This window comes from Rousettus aegyptiacus, unplaced genomic scaffold (assembly GCF_014176215.1).
Source record: "Rousettus aegyptiacus isolate mRouAeg1 unplaced genomic scaffold, mRouAeg1.p scaffold_m13_p_9, whole genome shotgun sequence".
NCBI lineage: Eukaryota > Metazoa > Chordata > Mammalia > Chiroptera > Pteropodidae > Rousettus > Rousettus aegyptiacus.
Genome location: NW_023416312.1, coordinates 34338151 through 34358789, shown reverse-complemented (window position 1 = coordinate 34358789; position 20639 = coordinate 34338151). Strand labels below are relative to the sequence as shown.

Below are 20639 nucleotides of genomic sequence, written 5' to 3'. Positions count from 1 at the left end.
TTTCCAAATTTCCTCCAAGTGTTGGTCCTTTTATTGATTAATTTGTTTCTGAGTTGTTGTGTGATATCTTACCAGAAAAGGAGTCACAGTACTGATGGCCTTTAATGGCTTTACTGTTCAAATTTAACTGGTAAGCTTTTTTTCCCTCTCGTGATATGAGATAGACAGAAACTTTCTTACCTAAAATCGTAATGTTCTAAGTTTACTTCATGTTTTAATAGTCTTGATTTAATATCTTGAGTTCATTCCATCAGTGATATGCTTCTGCTTGCTCTGATCACTAAGTTTTTGTAAATCAGATACCAAATGTACTTTCAGTGACTATAAATGGGGTCCTCCGTTTTCTTTTCTGATGACTTTATCTCTCCATTCTTCTCAGCTCTGGTCATGGGTATATTTAGAGTATCTGGGAGTGGGAGAAGAGCCATAGACAAATGAGGACCTCTGAAGGAATTATAACGACATGAAGAAGCAACAGGTGGTGTAGGAGTCATGCAACCAGATACCATTACCCTGAAATTTAGTTTGTGTCAGAATACCAAGGTCCTCCTCTGTCTTCTTTTTCTCATTAGCCAGAGTCCGAGCAGATTTCTGACTCACAAAGTAGGGAAAAGTTTAAAAGAGAATTACTTATTTGAATATGTTTAAACAAAGGAGTAAAAAGGCTTATTTGACTTTATTTTTTAAGTTGTCATATAGTAAAATTGACTTTTTATTTCTTTTGATGTCTAGTTCTATAAATTTTAATACTTGTGTAGATTTGTGTAAGCACTACCATAATCAGGATACAGAACAGGAAACATAGGTTTTAATGGTAAAAGAGCTTTCCATTTTTTCTCCCTCAAAGTGCCCTGCTTTTAACTGCTACTGATACATTGTTTGTTTCAGTAGACTCTAAATCCTTCTCTAAAGACATATTATGCCTAGTTCTTTAGAGCAGGGGTCCCAACCCCCTGGGCCACAGATGGGTACCGGTCTGTGGATGTGTACCAGTCCGTGGCCTGTTAGGAACTGGGCCACACAGCAGGTGGTGAGTGGCTGGCAAGTCAGTGAAGCTTCTTCTGTATTTTCAGCCGCTCCCCAGCACTAGCATCACTGCCTTGGCTCCACCTCAGATCATCAGGCATCATCATATTCTCATAGGAGCACTAGTCCCTGGTGCCAAAAAGGTTGGGGACCACTGCTTTAGAATATTTGTCAGGGTTGGGAGGTGTAGTCTTATAGATTAGACATATCCTAATGCTGTTGGAAATGGAGATACAAAATAAATTGCTGTTTTAACTTTGTTTCCTTAGTCAATAAGGCAAATATACTGACAACTGCTTAGCATATTAAATTTTACTAATTCTTTCTACAGATGAATCTGCTCCTCAGTCATCCCCAGTTGGTCGGTGGCGATTCTGTATCAATCAAACAATAAGAAACCGTGAGGCTCAATATCCTTCTCTTCAGCAGTCTATGTCTATAGTTCCTGGGCTACACCCACTTTCTAGTAAGTGTTCATTCTCTGTCGACTTTATCCAGACTTGGAGAATGGAGGATGCAAAATATGGACCATATCTTCAACTTGTTTTCATGGATATTTTGTGCTTATGAGAATTTTCATAAGCATTTTTAAAGATGTTAATACTAGGATCTAAACTTAAGCCATTTTTATTTAATAATTATGGAAAAATAAAAGGTTTTTTTTTCCTCAACAGGTCGAATTATGTATATTTTTAGTCTTATTTACAAAAGTATTTTCACATACGTTCTCGTTTACCCCTTGCTCCTCCTATCCTTTTGAGTTTGAATACTACTCCATGCTTTGTTCTTACCAATATGTGCTTAGCCATTCTTTGTTGTTATTCCAGGTCTAAGAAACACAAATAATAAGGAAATATCACAGGACACACTGCTCACTTTAGAAAATAATCCATGCCAGCGTATACTTTTCACCTCCAAGCCAGAACACAAGGACGTAGTTGATGGTAAGATTTCTGAATGTGCCAGTGTAGAAACTAAGCAGCCAGCTATGCTTTACCAAGTGGAAGATGACAGGCATACAATGACACCAGTTGCTAGTAGTTCCAGTTATACTGCTACTTCAGTTTGTGCAGTTCCCATTGAATGTGAGGGACACACCAACCAAGCAGGCACATTCCTACCTGTGTATCCGTGTCATCAAGCTGGCAATCAGGCTGATGTACTTACAGTCCCTCCTGGCGAGTCAACTGAGATTGCTGGTAACTCTCTTACAACTGCAGTATTTATGTCTGATCAAAAGCCTCAATCCTTATCAGTGCCACAGCCAACTATGGATGCAGAGTTTATTTCCCAAGAAGGAGAAACCACAGTGAACACTGAAGCAAGTTCTCCTAAGACGGTCATTCCCACTCAGACCCCTGGCCTTGAACCGACTACCCTTCTACCCACTACTGTCCTGGAATCAGATGGGGAAAGACCTCCAAAAATGGAGTTCGCAGATAACCGAATTAAAACTCTGGATGAAAAATTAAGAAACTTGCTCTATCAGGAACATAGCATATCTAGCATCTATCCTGAGAGCCAGAAGGATACCCAAAGCATAGACTCTCCATTTTCTTCCTCTGCTGAAGATACACTCTCGTGTCCAGTGCCAGAAGTCATAGCTATCAGTCACAGTGGAATTCAAGATAGTCCTGCACAGTCCCCTAATGTTCAGCAGACAGGCTCTAAGATTCTGCCCAATGTGGCTGCAAGTCAGCCTGATAACATATCAGTGTTCAAAAGGGACCTGAATGTGATAACTTCTGTATCCAGCGAATTATGTTTACATGTAAGTATAATTCTTTCTAACCAATTCCTTATCCTTATATTTTTAAATAATTTCCCTCTTTTCTAAAGTTCTGTTCTTTGGAAGGAAATTGTCTGCCACAAGATTCTGAGGTTGCAGGTATTTAAGAAGGCTATGACTTAGGCTGCAGGTGCCCAGAACTTCTCAATACAGATGGCAGAACTATCTTTGGTGAGAGAGACCTCTGGTGAATTAGCTAGGAACTTGTATCTATTTTTGTATTAATGACAAGACCAGCACTGACTTATAGATTGTTTTAGTTGGTAGGAAAAAGTTACATTTAGATTTCCACTTAAAAATTCCTGTTATCAGTTTTCTTTTAAAAAAATTCATGGTTTTTAATTTAATTTTGTTTTGTGGGTTTTAATTTATTTGAAAAATATTTTTAAAGAAAGTAAAAATGATCCATAATCTGATGACTTGTCTGTTTAAGTTATGTCATATAGGAATTTCATTTCCTTTTTCTTTCTTTTCAAATCACAGAGGTAACCATTATCTAGTGTTTATCTACTATTTGGTATTTATCCTTCTTGAAATAAGCTTAAAGAAGTCTATTTACGTACCTAAGCTTACACAGGTCTATTTTCATACCTGCAACATTTTATTTACAAAAATAGGATTGTGCTATATACATATTGATCTGCAACTTGATTTTTTTAATTTTACAGTATATCATAGATATCATTGTAAATTTTTACTATTGTATCTCTTTATTTTTGTTATTATTATATAAGGTGTATTTGCATGTATATAAGGTAAAATCCACTTCCAAACCTTTAGAAATAGCTGTTAATAAATCTTTCCAGACATGATTTTAATTAACATACACGTATTTATATAGACATATTTCTTTATATGTATTATATAGTTACAAAGACATACATACATACTATATATTTTTATACATGATTCTTTACATACATATGCTGTTCTGCGTTTATTTTCACTTATGGACATCTATTCATGTCAGTACACATAGTTCCACCTCACATGACATTTTTTTATTATAAATTTTATTTTTCAATTATAGTTGACATTCAATATTATATTAGTTTCAGGTGTACAACAAAGTGATTAGACATCTATATAACCTATGAAGTGATCGTTTAACTTTTTTTTAATTTGCAAATAAGCACATTATTATCAAATGGTTCAACATCAATACAACACTTAACTTTTTAAACAACATAATATTCTATTGATAGATATAATTTAAATATTTATTTTTTGGTAAATGAGTAATTTTAAATTATTCAATTAATACATAAATACAATAGCAGTTCACAAGGATAAAAAAATAAATGTAATTGTTGAAATCAAAAACAGACTCACGAATATAGAGGAAAATCTGGTCATGGCCAGAGGGGCAGGGGTTGGGGGACTGGGAGAATGGGGTGAAAGGTTAAAGAAGTACAAATTAATAGTTGATAGATGAAGGGGAGGGGGAGCACATAGGGAATGCAGTCAGCATTAATATAATGGCTAGAGGAGAGAAAGAGTAACCAGGGCGATCATTTCATAAGCTATGTCTAATCTCTGTCCTGTATACTTGAAACTAATAATAAAATTAAATAAAAAACTTAAAAGAAAGTAATGGTGTTAACACTCTCTCACACCACATTATACTCCCCAAATACTGTTAAGTCCTTGGTCTTAATTCTTTTGGTCATTGCCATTAATAACTTGTAAATATATATTCATCTATTTTTTTAATTCACTAATTTTAGACAATACCTATTGACTCACTGCTACGAAGGGTGAGGAAATCATTATATTTTCCCTTTCTTCCACTTTTCTTCCACATACACTTCTCAGTTTTTATTACTTATATTGCTTTTTAACATTGGTAAAGTTTTAATATCTACATTTTTTTCTGTAACAGTTGGTTGTGCTTTTTATTATATGTGTTATCTAATGATGATGTAATGTGATTAGAACCATAAAAAATTAAACGTAATTCTCTGTCATTTAAACTTTGTTGCTCAAAGGAGATTTTTCCAAGTGTCAAGGTCAAATGGATTCTTTTGTTTGTTTCAAGTGTATTTTTAACTTTTTTCCTTATTTCTTTGTAATTACAGTTGACATTAAATATTATTTTATATTAGTTTCATGTATACAATGTACTGGTTAGACATTTATATAATTTGTGAGGTGATTGCCCCTCATAGTCTAGTACCTACCTGATACTATACACAGTTATTACAATATTATTGACTGTATTTCCTGTACTGTACTTCACATCCCCTTGACTATTTCATAACTACCTTCCTTTTTTTCACCCCACCCCCCAAAACTCTTCTCATCTGGCAACCATCAGTTTGTTCTCTATCTACAAGTTTGTTCTCTCTCTGTTTCTGTTTTGTATGTTTGTTTATTTTGTTCTTTAAATTCCACATTTAAGTGAGATCATATGATATTTCTCTTTCTCTGTCTGATGTATTTCACTTAGCATAATACCTTCCAATTCAATCAATGTTGTTGCAAATGGTAAGATTTTATTCTTTATTATGACCGAGTAATATTCCATTGTGTATATGTACCACTTCTTCTTTATTCAACCATCTATTGATAGACACTTAAGTTGCTTCCATATCTTGGCTATTGTAAATAATGCTCCAGTGAACATAGGGGTGCATATATCTTTTCAATTTAGTGTTTTGAATTTCTTCAGATAAATACCCAGAAGTGGAATTGCTGGGTCAAAAGGTGGATCCATTTTTAATTTTTTGAAGAACCTCAATTCTGTTTTCCATAGCAACTGCACCAATTTGCAATCCCACCAACAATGAATGAGTGTTCCCTTTCCTCCACAGCCTTGCCAACACCTGTTGTTTGTTAACTTATTGATGGTAGTCATTGATGACAGGTGTGAGGTGATATTGTGGTTTTGATTTGTATTTCTCAAATGAATAGCAACATGGAACATCTTTTCATATGTTTATTTGATCATGTCATACTCATATGTTTATCTATATGTCCTCTTTGGAAAAATGCCTATTCAGATCCTCTGCCCATTTTTTAATGGGATTGTTAATTATTTTGATGTTGAGTTAAATAAGTTCTTTATACATTTTTGGATATTAACCCCTTATCTGATGTATCATTGGTGAATATCTTCTCCCATACAGTAGATTGTCTTTACTGTCTGTTGATGGTTTCCTTTGCTGGGAAAAACCTTTTTAGTTTGATTTAATCCCATTTGTTTATTTTTTCTTTTGTTTCCCTTGCCCGAAGAGGTGTATCAGAAAAAATATGGTTTCGGGTCTTAAATTTAAGTCTAATCCATTTTGAATTTATTTTTCTATAGGGTTGAGAAGGTGGTCAAGTTTCATTTTTTTTAGATGTACCATTTAGTTTTTTTTCCCAACACCATTTATGGAAGAGCCTTTCTTTACCTCATTGTATATTCTTGCCTCTTTTGTCATAGATTAATTGATCATATAGGCGAGGATTTATTTCTGGGCTCTCTATTCTATTTCATTGATCAGTGTGTCTCTTTTTATGCCAGTACCATGCTGTTTTGGTTACCATAGCCTTATATTATAGTTCGATAGCAGGTAGCATAAGTCCAACTTTGTTCATCTTTCTCAAGATTGCCATGGCTATTCGGAGTCTATTATAGTTCTATACAAATTTTTGGATTATCTGTTGTAGTTTTGTGAAAAATGCCATTGGTGTTTTGATAGGGATTGCATTGAATCTAAAAATTGCTTTGGGTAGGATGGACATTTTAATAATGTTAATTCTTCCTATCCATGAGCGTGATCTATGCATCCATTTATTTGTATACTCTTCGGTTTCTTTCTTCAGTGTCAATATTTTGAGTACAGGTTTTACCTCCTTGGTTAAATTTTTTTCTAGGTATTTTATTGTATCTGGTCAATTATAAATTTGTATTTATAATTTCTCTTTCTGATCATTCATCATCGATGTATAAAAATGCAACTGACTTCTGAATATTAATTTTTTATCCTGCTACTTTATTAAATTCATTTATGAATTCTAATAATTCTTTGGTGGAATCTTTAGGGTTATCTCTATATAGTATCATGTCATCTGCAAATAATGACAGTTCTACTTCTTTCCAATTCAGATGCCTTTTGTTTCTTTTTCATGTCTGATTGCTGTGGCTAGGACTTCAAATGCCAGGTTGAATAAAAGTGATGAAAGTAGAAATCCTTGTCTTGTTCATGATCTTAAGAAAAATAACTTTAGTCTTTCCCCATTGAGTATGATGTTAGCTGGGTGTTTGTCATATATAGCCTTTATTATGTTGCATTCCCTCATTCCCACTTTGTTGAGAGTTTTTATCATAAATGGGTGCTGGATTTTGTCGAATGCTTTTTCTGTATCTATCGATATGATCATATGATTTTTAGCTTTCAATTTGTTAATGTAGTATATCACATTCATTGATTTGCAGATTTGCAGATATTGGATGAGCCTTGCGTCTAATGAATCCCATATAATCATGGTGTGTGATCTTTTTAGTTTATTAGTGGATTTGGTTTAGAAATATTTTGTTGAGGATTTTTGCATCTATGTTCATCAGGGATATCCATCTATAAGTTATTTTTCTTTGTAATGTCTTAGTCTGGTTTTGGAATCAGGGTAATAGTCACCTTGTAAAAAGAATCAGGGAGCCTTCCCTCATTTTCAAATTTTTGGAATAGTTTGAGAAGAATAGGTGTTCATTCTTCTTTGAATGTTTGGTGAAATTCACCTGGGAAGCTATCTGATGGTCTAGGACTTTTGTTTGTTGGGAGTTTTATGATTACTCATTTGATTTTATTGGTAATAATTCTTCCATTGAGATTTTCTGTTTCTTCTTGACTTATTCTTGGAAGATTGTCTGTTGCTAGGGATGTATTTATTTTTTTCCAGATTGTTCAATTTGTTGGCCTACAATTACTTATAGTATGTTCTTAAAAAATTTTCTTTTTCTGTGGTGTCAGTTGTCACCTCTTTTATTTCTGATTTCGTTTTCTTTTTTTGATGTATCTGGTAAAAAGTTTGTACATTTTGCTTAGCTTTTCAAATAACCAGCTTTTGGTTTCATCAATCTTTTGTAATGTTTTTTAGACTCTATTTTATTTATTTCTGCTCTGATCTTTATTATTTCCTTCCTTCTACTCACTTTGGCTTTGTTCATTTTACTTTTTCTAGTTCCTTTAGGTAGAGGGTTAGATTGTTTGAGATTTTTCTTTGTTTGAGTGTTTATTTAAGATTTTTCTTGTTTCTGTATTGCCTATATTGCTATGAATTTCCCTCTTAGAACCACTTTCTCTATGTTCCATAGATTTTGAGTCATTGTCATTTTTATTTTTATCAAGTTAGCTTTTGAGTTCTTCACTGATCTTGTTGTTAACCCATTTGTTGTTTAGTAGTGTGTTATTTAGATTTCATGTGTTTGTGTGGATTTCAGTATTTTTCTTGTAATTGAGTTAGTTTCTTACCATTGTGGTTGGAGAAGATGCTTGATATGATTTCAGTCTTCTTAAATTTATTTAGACTTGTTTTGTGGCCTAACTTGTGGTATATTTTAGAAAATGTTTTGTGTGTATATAAAAAGAATGTATAATTTCTTGTTTTGGGGGTTACATGCTCTAAGAATATCAAATTTATTTGTTGAAAGATCTATCTCTTGATGTCTATGGGATGTTAAAGTCCCCTACTATGACTGTAATGCTGTCAATCTCTCCCTTTCTGTTGATTAATATTTACTTTATGTATTTAGGTACTCCTGTACCGGGTGCACAAATAAGGGTTATATTCTCTTGCTGGATTGATCCCTTTATTATTATCTAATGTCCTTCTGTCTCTTATTATAGCCTTTGTTTTAAAGTCTTTTTTGTCTGATGTAAGTATTGCTTTTTCAGGGTTTTTTGTTTCCTTTTGCATAAAATATCATTTTCCATTTATTTCTCTTCAGTCTGTGCATGTCTTTCAATCTGGGGAGGGTCTCTTGTTGACAGCATATTTATGGGTCTTGTTTTCTTATCCATTCAGCTCTTCTGTGTCTTTTGATTGGAGCATTTAATCTATTTGCATTTAAAGTGATTATTGATAGGTACATTGTTAATGCCATTTTATTACTCATATTTATGTTCTTTTGTTTGTTTGTTTGTGTGTTTTTCCACTTCTTTTTAAAGAAGTCCCTTTAACATTTCTGGTAATACTGGTTTGGTGGTGATGAATTTCTTTACCTTTTTTTGGTCTGGGAACCTCTTTATCTCTCTTTTAGTTTTAATTGATAGACTTGGGAGTCTAGTTTTAGTTTTAAGTTCTTGTTTTTTATCACTTTGAATATTTCATGCCAGTCCCATCTGGCCTGCAAAATTCCTATTCTGAAATCAGCTGACAGTCACATGGAAGATCCCTTGTAGGTAAGGAACTGCTTTTCTCTTGTTGATTTTAAGATTCTCTGTCTTTAACCTTTGGCATTTTTTTTATGTGTCTTCGTGTGGACTTCTTTGGGTTCCTGGTTTTTGGGATTCTCTGAGCTTCCTGGACTTGTGTGTATCTTTCCTTTGCCAGATTAGGGAAGTTTTTCTGTCATTATTTCTTTAAATAGGTTCTGAATTCCTTGTTCTCTCTTCTTCTGGCACCTCTATGATGCACATGTTGTTATATTTGATGTTGTCTCAGAGGTCCCTTAAACTATCCTCATTTTAAAAATTTTTTCTTTTTACTGTTTCCATTGGCTGTCTTCTGTTTCCTTGTCTTCCATATCACTGATTCGATCCTCTGCTTCATCTAATCTGCTGTTGATTCCTTCTTATGTATTCTTCATTTCACTTGTGTTCTTCATTTCTGAGTGGTTCTTTGGTTTCTATGTCTTTTTTTTTTTTTAGCTTTCTTTCTTTTTGTTAATTTCTCACCGAGATCATCTATTTTTCTCCTACATTCATTGAGCATACTTATAACCAGTGTTTTTAATTCTGTATCTGGTAGATTGCTTGCCCTCATTTCATTTAGTTCTTTTTCTGGAGTTTTCTCCTGTTATTTCATTTGGGACATGTTTCTTTGTTTTCTCATTTTGGCTCCCTTTCTATGTTTGTTTCTGTGTAGTTGGTAGAGCTGCTATGTCTCCAGTTTTAGTAGAGAGGCCTTATGTAGTAAGTGTCCTGTGGAACCCAATGATATATTCTCCCTGGTCATATGAGCCAGATGTTCCCAAAATGTCCCTTGTGTTGGTTGTGTGTACCTACCTGTTGTTGTTAAATCTAGGTTGCTGTTGGCATGTCAGTGGGTGGGATTGACCCTCCAGCTGACTGACTGTGAGGATTAACCATGACCACAGTGTATGAACTGCTGTGTGGGGGCTGACCCCTTGGAGTAGGATTTGCCCCAGAGGATTTTGGACCCTGCTAAGACTACCATTTGGGGTACCATTTGTGGGTTCATAGGTGGTGTTCTTTTGTGGTCTGGAGCTAGCCACTGAGTATGTTTTTGGGGGGCCTTTCGAGAGGAGCTCCTATGTAGACCAAGTTTCACCTCTGCCCGTGACTGGCTTAGGGCTACCTGGAAGTAGCTACAAAACTACCTCCAGTTGGTCACTGAATGTGCTGGACTTGGAGGCATGTTGTAGATGCTACACTGCAGACTGAGGCCTGCTGCTACCAGTACTGGGCCTGGGGCAGCTCAGCAAATAGCTGAGTTATCTTGAGGCTTGCCACCACCTTGTTGGCTAGTCCTTTGTTTGTTGAGTTTAGTATTTTCTTATTGTGTTGATTTCCCACAAGTGTTTAGTGATTCTTAGTTATGTACTCATCTTTTGTTTTTCCCTTGAGATGTCTTGCTTTTCTGTAAATGCTGTGCACAATTACTGTAGCTTTTTTTTTCAATAATTGTGAGAAAGGTGTGAGATATGCTTCCTGGCCCTGGATAGTGCATGTTGTTTCTCATGCTGCCTAGAGGGTGGCCTAGTAGCTAGTCTTCAAAAGTAGAAGGTCTTCTTCTTCCTCCTAGAAGTTGTTTCCTCCCTACATTGCTGACCTTCCTCTTGGCCACAGATATTTTCCTCTCACCACTCATTTGGGAGCAGATGCTTTTGCAGCCTTTTGTTTGCTGTGGAGTTGGGGAGAAGGGCTAGAACTGCATAGCTGTACCTTCTTTTGTACCCCAACCAGTTTCACTCTTCCACTCAGTGAGTATCCACTGAGTAGAGATAAAACAAGATCTCTGTTTTTGTAGAGCTCACATTCTAGTGGGGAAGATAGACCATATACAGATAAATAAAGTAATTAAAGTAAAAGGCTATGATTGAGTGGGAGATTGCTTTATAGAGGGTGTTCAAGGAAGCACTTGTATTTGATGTTGACATTCATGAGTAGAGACCTGTTCAAGGAACATAAAGAAGGCCAGTATGTAGGAAGGCATTATGAGATGATGTCAAAGAGGCAAATAGGAGACAGATCGTGTAGAGCTTTTTAAGTGTTTTAGCCAACCACTCATCCTTTTGGTTGGCCAGGGCTCTCTCCTGCCCATATTTGCCACTTAAATTCTCAGCATTTTGAAACAGTACCTGCGTATGTCATGGGCTGCTTTTTCCTCCTTTTATTATATATGCATATGTCTACATCTGTTTTTCCTGTCATGTCTATGTATTTGGATTGGTAAAGGAGGCTAGAACTTGTATTTAATTTGCTATACTGATCCCATTATTACTTATTAAAAATATTTTCTGTAACTTTGGTGGGACCAATGTAACACTTTCTAAATTGTAATTTTAAGAGTATTTTTTCTCTTTATAAAGTAGTAGTATTACTATTCTAAAATGGAACTTTGCAAAATAAAAACTGATTGTTCAGAGTTTTATTTTCTGTAACCGCTGCTGACATGCTCTAAGTATTAATAATTCTCTCTCAAGCCTGCAGTATACTTAGTGCTGCTTAGGCTGTCTTCCTTCAGACATAGGTTCAATTCCATTCTTTGAGCTTTTCAATACTCTTAATTTTCTAGAATAGTGGTTACCATTCTCATGTTTTTCAAAGTATTTGTAGTTGTGTATATTAATTTTTTACATTAATTATTTGGAATTTATTTGTAAAGGACTCATTTAGAATATAATAGTTAATTCTGACTTTTTAGGGGAAAGGTAAGAAGACAAGAAGGTGAGAGAGTGATTTTATAGCCAGCTGTAGCCTGATGGATATAATTTTTAGATCAGGAGTTTGAAATAATTTTGAGGTCCGTTGTGAATTTCTGTATGCTTACATAAAGAAACTTGATTTGTTAATATTTCTCTGTAAATCTAAATGCCTAGTTATCATATATTTCTATGTTATCATTTATGTCAGGTCTCAACTCAAATAATAGAAACAAATAAAATTTTTATTTCAATAGTATAGGGTTTCAGTAACCTTTTTAGTAAATTGGTACATATGAAGAAAATAATTTTAATTTTCAGTTTTCCAAGTTGCTGTAAGGGAAAATATTTTAGGGTAGAAGATTCATATTCTGTTTTTTTACTTACCTGAAGCCTAAATTATATTTTTAAAGAAAAGAGAAGACTTAATTTCTATACATTAAATACTTCAGGTTCAGTATACATAGCATTCTGTATTTGAATCAAATTACTGATTAATTTATACAAGAGACTGCAGTGATATAAACAACTGTTTCACCTTACCTAAATTATTACCATTTTGTTTTTTCTCTTTTTGTCTCCATTAGGAGATGTCCCCAGATGCTTCACTTCCAGGAGATCCAGAGGTCTGTCCTGCTGCTGTGTCAAGCATTGGAGCCATTCGTCTGCAGACAGGAGGTGGATATTTTGGCCTAAGCTTTACTTGTCCTAGTCTCAAAAATCCTATTAGCAAGAAATCCTGGACTCGCAAATTAAAAAGCTGGGCATACAGGCTACGGCAGTCAACCAGCTTTTTCAAGAGATCAAAAGTCTGTCAAGGTAGTGTGCTTACAGTCAGGGACATAGACTAGGTAACATCACTTTTCATTTTACTTGTTTTTTTGTTTTGTTTTTTTTGTTTCATATACAAATCTTGCCACTTTTTCCATGTAGCCCATATATATGACATGTCTCATTAATGTCATTGTCATTTTATTTTTCTTTTTGTAGTAATTTTGAATTTATAGTTATTCATTTCATATAGATACTAAGTCTCAAGATAAATCTTGCAATGTCTGATTTAGAGTTAGGGACTTCTACAATATTGCTAATTACATTAATACTTTTTAATTGTTTAGCAGGAGTTAAGTTTTTTCTACTTTTCTTCATTTTTGGTAATGAAAACAAATTTAGTCTTAAACAATTTTCTCTTTTCTGCTTACAATTTGGCAAAACTTGCAGTGGAAACAGAAGATATGAGATCAGCAGTTGCTCCTGATCCCATTCCTATGACAGGAGAGTCCACAGCTAATACTAGAGCTTTGAGTAGCTGTAAAGCAATGAGTGGATCATTTCAGCGGGGTCGGTTCCAGGTTTGTGTCTTTGGTTTAATCCTTATCTACAAGGGCATTATAACAGGTAACAGCATTGAAGACCATGGTCTGTAGATGATACTTATTTTAAATGTAGATAATTGTCATATTTGATTTGTTCCCTTTATATGCATCCCTTCACCGTTTGAAGCCATCCAATAAAGGTGAGTCTAAAGAAATAGGGATTTTAGTAGGTGGAAGAGAACAGAGAAATAGGTCCTCATTTTTATAAATCCAATTTCATGTCCTTTAGAATCTTGGCAAATTTAATTGTAGGTTTGTTTTTTAATTGTGGAATTTTATTTGAGCAATTCAAAGCTAACGTTTTTTTACCCAAAGGGACCAATTTAAACACCGAATATGGGGAATATAGATGGGATGTTTAAGTTTTGGTATTATCAATATTTGTACATCACAAGCAAACCATCCACTTTCTATGCCATATATATTCAGTATATATATTGAATTTCTTTGTGGGTTTATTCTTTGATTAAGCAGAGCCAGCCACTTTTGCCTTTTTATATCTTAGGTGATTACAGTTCCTCAGCAGCAGCCAGTGAAAGTGACATCTTTTGGAATCGAACACATACCAGCGTTCAATGAAATCACAGGCCATTCTAGTGAGGAAGCTTTAGTGTTTACTGAAACAGCAAAGGCTCAGTTGGTAGATATGGAACCTGCCATGCACAATCCACAAACTTTATTTTCTCCTCAGAAGTTACGAGATCTTCATGAAACCTTTAAGGAAGATCAAATAATTCCCAAGCAAGGTGATAACTTCTCATCTTTCAGCACAGCTTGTGAGACTGATGTATCTTCCATGACCCCAGAAAAGGAATTGGAAGAAAATTCACCCACGGGAAGTAGCATGCAGTGTGGATCTGAACTGTTGCTTAAAGAGGGAGATATACTTACTGTAGGCAAACAGCCTAGCTCTGATAGTGAATTTTCAGTCACTCTTGCTGGCAGAGGGAAATCAGTGGCAAAGACTCATCCACAGATTGATCAGTGCTTACCACTCCATGAAGAAAAAGCCTTTGCTCCTACACAGAGCTCACTCTTTTATTCGCCATCTTCCCCAATGAGCAGTGATGATGAGTCAGAAACAGAAGATGAGGACTTAAAGGTGGAGCTTCAAAGATTACGAGAAAAGTAAGAACTGTTTTTCTTTTGTCACCAATATTGTTGCCCTGGGTTTTATAGAACTAAGTGTTTGATTGTTAGCTAATTTAGGAGTGGTGACATTTTAATGGTTAAAAACTACAAAGATATCAGATTTCATAGGTTAAGAGTCAGTCCCACAAGTCAGTCCCATCTCAGATGCCAATCACGTCCAGGTTGTATTATCTATGCTTCTGACTAGCCTGTTATAAATTAGAGGGTCCCATGAACCCTCCCTCGGGTTCGATTAATCTGCTTGAGTGGCCTATGGAACTCAGAACCAGTTTACTTAGTAGATTATCAGTTTATTATAAAAGGATACAACTCAAGAACAACCAGATGGCAAGGTATAAGGGAAGGGTCATGGAGCTTCCATGCCCTCTTAGGAGTGCCACTTTCCCAGCATTTCCAGGTGTTCACCAACCTGAAAGCTCTCCAAAACCCATGATTCAGGAATTTTTATGGAAGCGTCATAAATCATTAGTCTTTTGGATTAATTCAGTCTCCATCCTCTCCCCTCCCCAGTGATGGGGGCAGAGGGCTGATAACTCCCACCCTGTAATCATTTGACTGGTTCCTCTGGCAACCTGCCTCTATCCTTAGGGACTTTTTACAAGTCACTTTATTAACCTAAACTCCAATGTGATTCATAGGGGCTTGTTATGAATAACAAGACACTCCTTTTACCTTCACTCTAGAGCTATTTCAGGAACTGGACAAAATACCAAATATTATAATAAAAGATTCTCCCATTGCTCTTATCATTTAGGAAATTGCAAGGGTTTTAGGATCTGTGTTGCAAGAACAGGAACAAAGACTCTCTCTATATAGATAATAAATCATAATATCAGAGCAGTAAAAATGCATAAGAAACAATCTATTGCTCATGCCCTAATCTAATTCCTCAGTGGCAATCACTGTGAACTGTTTTGTATATATATTGTGTGTCATTTTACCAGCATTTACATATATGTAGTTTTTGCTTTTTACAAATATAAGATTATAATATGCATGATATTCTGTAATATTTTGACTTAACATTGTCCCCTGTAAATATTTATGGTTACCGAAATTATCTTTTATTTCATAAAGTAGAATAGCATGTAATCAATTTAAAGTTTATTTAATCCCTGCTTAATAGGTATTTTCAGTTTTATGCCATATTTTCCTTATGTAAACAATGTTGAAGTGAATATCCTTATGTTTTTATATTTTCATGTAAGTATTTTTGTAGGATTAATACCTAAAAGTGGAATTGCTGGGTTAAAAGATGTACATATTTTATTTTTTATTTTATTTTTTAAGTTAAGTTTATTGGGGTAACATTGGTTGGTTAATAAAATTATATAATTTTCAGATGTACTTTATCATTTGACATCTGTATATTCTATTGTGTGTTTACCACCCAAAGTCCAGTTTTCTTTAGCTACCATATATTTGATCCCCTTAACCCACTTCACTCTCCCCCTACCCCTTTATATTTGACCCGCTTTAACCATCCACCTACCCCCTCCTCCCCTACCCGCTACCTTCTAGTAACCACTAGTCTATAGTCCATGTCTATGAGTCTCTGTTTCTTTGTATTGTTCATTTGTGGCTTTTAGGTTTATATGCCACATATAAGTGATATGTGATTTTTAACTTTTTCTGTCTGGCTTATTTTGCTTAGCATGATTATCTCGAGGGCTATCCATGTTGTAGCAAATGGCAGTATTTCATCTCTTCTTATGGCTGAGTAATAGTCCATTGTATATATGTACCACAGCTTCTTTAGCCAACCCTCTATTATAGGACACCAGTTGCTTTCATGTCTTGACCACCATGAATAATGCTCTATGAACATTGGTGTGCAAATATCTTTTTGAATATGGGTTTTCAAGGCTTTGGGGTAAATACCCAGTAGAGGGATTACTGGATCATATGGTAGATCAATTCTTAGTTTTTTGAGGAAATTCCATACTGTTTTCCATAGTGGCTGTACCAGTTTGCAATCCCACCATCAGTGTATGAGGGTTCATTTTCCTCCTAGTCCTCTCCAACATTTGTTGTCCTGTTGATTATAGCCATTCTAACAGGTGTGAAATGGTATCTCATTGTGGTTTTGATTAACATTTCCCTAATAGCTAGTGATGTTGAGCATCTTTTCAAATATTTTTTGGTCATTTGTATGCCCTCTAGGGAGAAGTCTGTTCAGGTCCTCTGCCCATTTTTGGATTGGATCATTTGTGTTTTTTGTTGTTATTGAATTGTATGAGTTCTTCATATATTTTGGATATTAGGCACTTATCGGAGGTGTTCACTGCAAATGTATTTTCCCATTTGGATGGTTGTCTCTTTACCTTGTTGATGATTTCTTTTGCTGAGCAGAAGGTTTTTAGTTTGATGTAGTCCCATTCATTTATTTTAGCTTTTGCTTTCCTTGGTTTTGAGGTCGTATTCATAAAACCCTCTTTAAGTCCAAGGTCTTTGAGTTTAGTTCCTGTGTTTTATTGTTTCAGATCTTATATTCAGGTCTTTAATCCATTTTGAGTTAAGTTTGGTATGTGATGATAGACAACAGTCTAGTTTCATTCTTTAGCACGTGGCTTTCAAGTTTTCCCAGCACCATTTATTGAGGAGGGTTTCTTCTCCACTGTATGTCTTTGGCTTTTTTGTCGAAAATTATTTGCCCATATAAATATGGGTTTACTTCTAGACTCAATTCTGTTCCGCTGATTCGTGTGTCTGTTTTTTTTCTGCCAATACCATGCTGTTTTGATTATTTTTGCTTTGTAGTATAATTTGAAGTCAGGCAGAATGATGCCTCCAGCTCCATTCTTTTTTTCTCAGGATGGCTTCGGCATTTCGGGGTCTTTTGTGCTTCCATACAAATCTGATGATTTTTGTTGTATTTCTTTAAAAAATGCTGATGAGGAGGCGGCTCCATAGTGTAGTTCTTAAGGGAAAAAGGCAACATCCATAGGTCAGGGATGGAAGTGGGGAAGGAAATTAAAGAGGAGAAAAGAAGAAAAATGCTGATGAGATTTTAGTGGGGATTGCATTAAGTCCGTATAATGCTTTAGGTATTATGGTCATTTTAACTATGTCGATTGTTCCAATCCGAGAACATGGAATATCTTTCCATTTCTTTGTATCTTCTTCAATTTCTTTTAATGGAGTCTTGTAGTTTTCATTATGTAGGTCCTTCACAGGTTTCGTTAAATTTATTCCTAAGTATTTTTTTTCTTTTCGTTACAATTGCAAAAGAAATTATTTTTTTCACTTCTTTTTCTCACACTTCATTATTAGAGTATAGGAATGCTATGGATTTTCGAACATTGATTTTTTTAGCCAGAGACTTTGCTGTATTTGCTTATTGTTTCTAGTGGTGTTCTTCAGGAGTCTTTAGGGTTTTCTATATAGAGAATCATGTCATCCACAAATAGTGACAGTTTGACTTCTTTATTTCTTATTCGGATGCCTTTAATATCTTTCTCTTGTCTGATTGCACTCACTAGACCTCCAATGTTATATTGAATAACAGTGGTGATAGTGGACAGCCTTGCCTTGTTCCTGATCTTAGAGGGAAGGTTTTTAGTTTTTCACCATTAAGTATAATGTTGGCTGAGGGTTTGTGAGATGGCTATTATTATGTTAAGGTACTTTCCTTCTATTACCAATTTTGTGAAGTGTTTTGATCCTAAATGGAGGCTGTATTTTGTCGAAGGCTTTTCTGCATCTTTTGATATGGTTATGATTCTTATTTTTTAATTTGTTTATGCGGTATATCACATTAATTGATTTGCGTATGTTGAACCATCCCTGTGCCTCTGGGATGAAGCCCCCTTGATTGTGGTGTATAATCTTTTTAATATGTTGCTGTATGTGGTTCACTAGTATCTAATTAAGAATATTTATATGTGTGTTCATGAGAGATATTGGTCTGTAGTTTTCTTTTCTTGTGTTATATTTACCAGGTTTTGGTGTCAAAGTATTACTGGCCTCATAAAATGAGTTGGGAAGTATTGTTTTCTCTTCGATTTTTTGGAAGAGTTTGAGAAGAGGTATTAAATCTTCTTTGAATGTTTGGTAAAATTTACTGGTAAAGCATCTGGTCCTGGACTTTTCCTTTTTGGTAGGGTTTTGATGATTGTTTCAGTTTCCATACTGATGATTTGTCTATTTAGATTTTCCAGTTGTTCTTGATTCAGTCTAGAAAGGTCATATTTTTCTAAGTACTGGTCCATTTTTTCTAGGTTATCAAATTTGCTGTTATATGCTTTTTCATAGTATTCTTGTATGAGCCTTTGTGTTTCTGCATTGTCTGTCATAATTTCCCCTCTTTCATCCTTGATTTTGTTTTTTTTGTGTGTGTGTGTCCTTTCTCTTTTTTCTTTAGTGAGTCTAGCCAGGGATTTGTCAATTTTATTAACCTTCTCAAAGAACTAGCTCTTTGTTGCATTTATTTTTTTCGATTGTTTTCATTTGTTTGTTTGTTTTCAATTTCATTTATTTCTGCTCTAATTTGATTATTTCTTTCCTTCTGCTGACTTTAGACTTCATTCATTCTTCCTTTTCTAGTTTCGTTATGATTAAGTGTTAGTTTGTTTATAAAGACGTGCATATTATAAATTGAGAGATAGTTCTAAAATTGTCTTCTCGTGTACCTATACCATTTTACACACCAAATATAAATATATAAAAGTGCCTGTTTTCCCACTTCTGAATATAGAGCTGTATATTATTTGATCCTTTTAGTTTTATTCCAATCAGGTGAATTTTAAAATATTTTTAAATTGTGTTCTTCTCATTAACAGTGAGGTCATATTTCCTATTCTTTGGAATTACCATTTCATATTCTTGCCATTTTCCATAATGTTGTTTCCGGTTTTCTTATTGATTTTAAGGAAATATTTATATATTCTAAATATTAACTTGTTACTATATAATACAAGTATTTTCTATTTATACTTGAAGCATGTAATATAGAAAAGATTAATATTTTATCAATACTATGTGATTTTAAATTTTGTCTTGTTGTCTTTCACTGTATTGAAATTTTAGAAATTTGTTCTTGTCTATTTGTTGACTTTTTTATTTATGTCTGGTCATTGTAATGTTATGCTTAGGGAAGGTGTTCCCATTTTAAAATTGTGAAAATATTCTGTATTTCCACATTCTTAATCTAAATTCCTTGTTAAACTTTATTTGTACTGGTGTAGGGTGGGAATTTTTTTTTTTTTTTTTTTTTTTGCTCATCTGTTTGCTGCCAGTACCATTAAAATGCTTTCTGCGTGCTTTTCATTCAGACACATTCAGGAGGTGGTAAATCTTCAAACTCAGCAGAATAAGGAGCTGCAGGAGCTCTATGAACGCCTTCGAGCAATTAAAGATAACAAAATCCAATCATCAGAGATTCCCCTGCCACCTGCATCACCACGTAGACCAAGATCTTTCAAAAGCAAACTTCGCAGTCGTCCTCAGTCCTTGACACACATGGACAGTGCCCCAGTTGATCCAGGTAAATTAGTATTAAAAGTGATTTAAAAATAACTGGTTGAAGAGCAGCCAAATTAGAAAAATAATGATAATATATTTTTTATTAAGTTAAGATGATTTAAAGATGTGCACGTTATTCCGATTTACTTTTCTAACCCTTTTGATGTTAAATGTTCTTTTATGGCATAACAGTGAGGACAGATGAGAGATTTTAGAGAGCAGATGTGTTTTATGTTTTCATTTGGAAATGAAATACCTGAAGGTCCCATTTCAATCCTCAAAATAGTTTTTGAAGTGTTAGCAGACAGTGGGAACTGCTGGTGTAACATGTAGAGTTTATTGAGGAGTTCATTGGTAGCAAAGATGATCTTAAATATATATAGTCATGTTCTATCTGATATGAGATATCTCTGTTTATTATTTATAAGAATGTTAGAAAACCATACTTTTTGATTTTGAAGAAAAGAAAATCTCTACTTAACCTAATAAAGCAGTTGTTAATCAGGTCAGACTTCCTTGGTTACATGTCCATAGTCAAGATGGGGTTTGAAAGTGAACTATAAGGATATATGTGAGATCCCAACAGTTTGTAGTAGGTGGAATAGTGCCCCCCTCTCGCCAAATTGTAAATACCTGGAACTCGTGACTATGTTTAGTTACATGAAAAGAGGAATTGAGGTTGTAGATGGAATTAAGGTTGCTAATCAACTGACTTCAAAGTAGGGAGATGATCCTGGCTTAT

At 34.6% G+C, this 20639-nt stretch overlaps 1 protein-coding gene across 1 annotated transcript in view; it reads left to right on the top strand.

Moving 5' to 3' along the window:
- WNK3 (WNK lysine deficient protein kinase 3) overlaps positions 1-20639 on the top strand; it is a 147585-nt gene that overhangs the window by 105052 nt on the left and 21894 nt on the right. The window contains 6 exon segments of the mRNA XM_036227332.1: positions 1358-1492; positions 1854-2797; positions 12494-12725; positions 13128-13258; positions 13788-14410; positions 19708-19919. Of these exon segments, the coding sequence (XP_036083225.1) occupies positions 1358-1492; positions 1854-2797; positions 12494-12725; positions 13128-13258; positions 13788-14410; positions 19708-19919 (2277 nt within the window).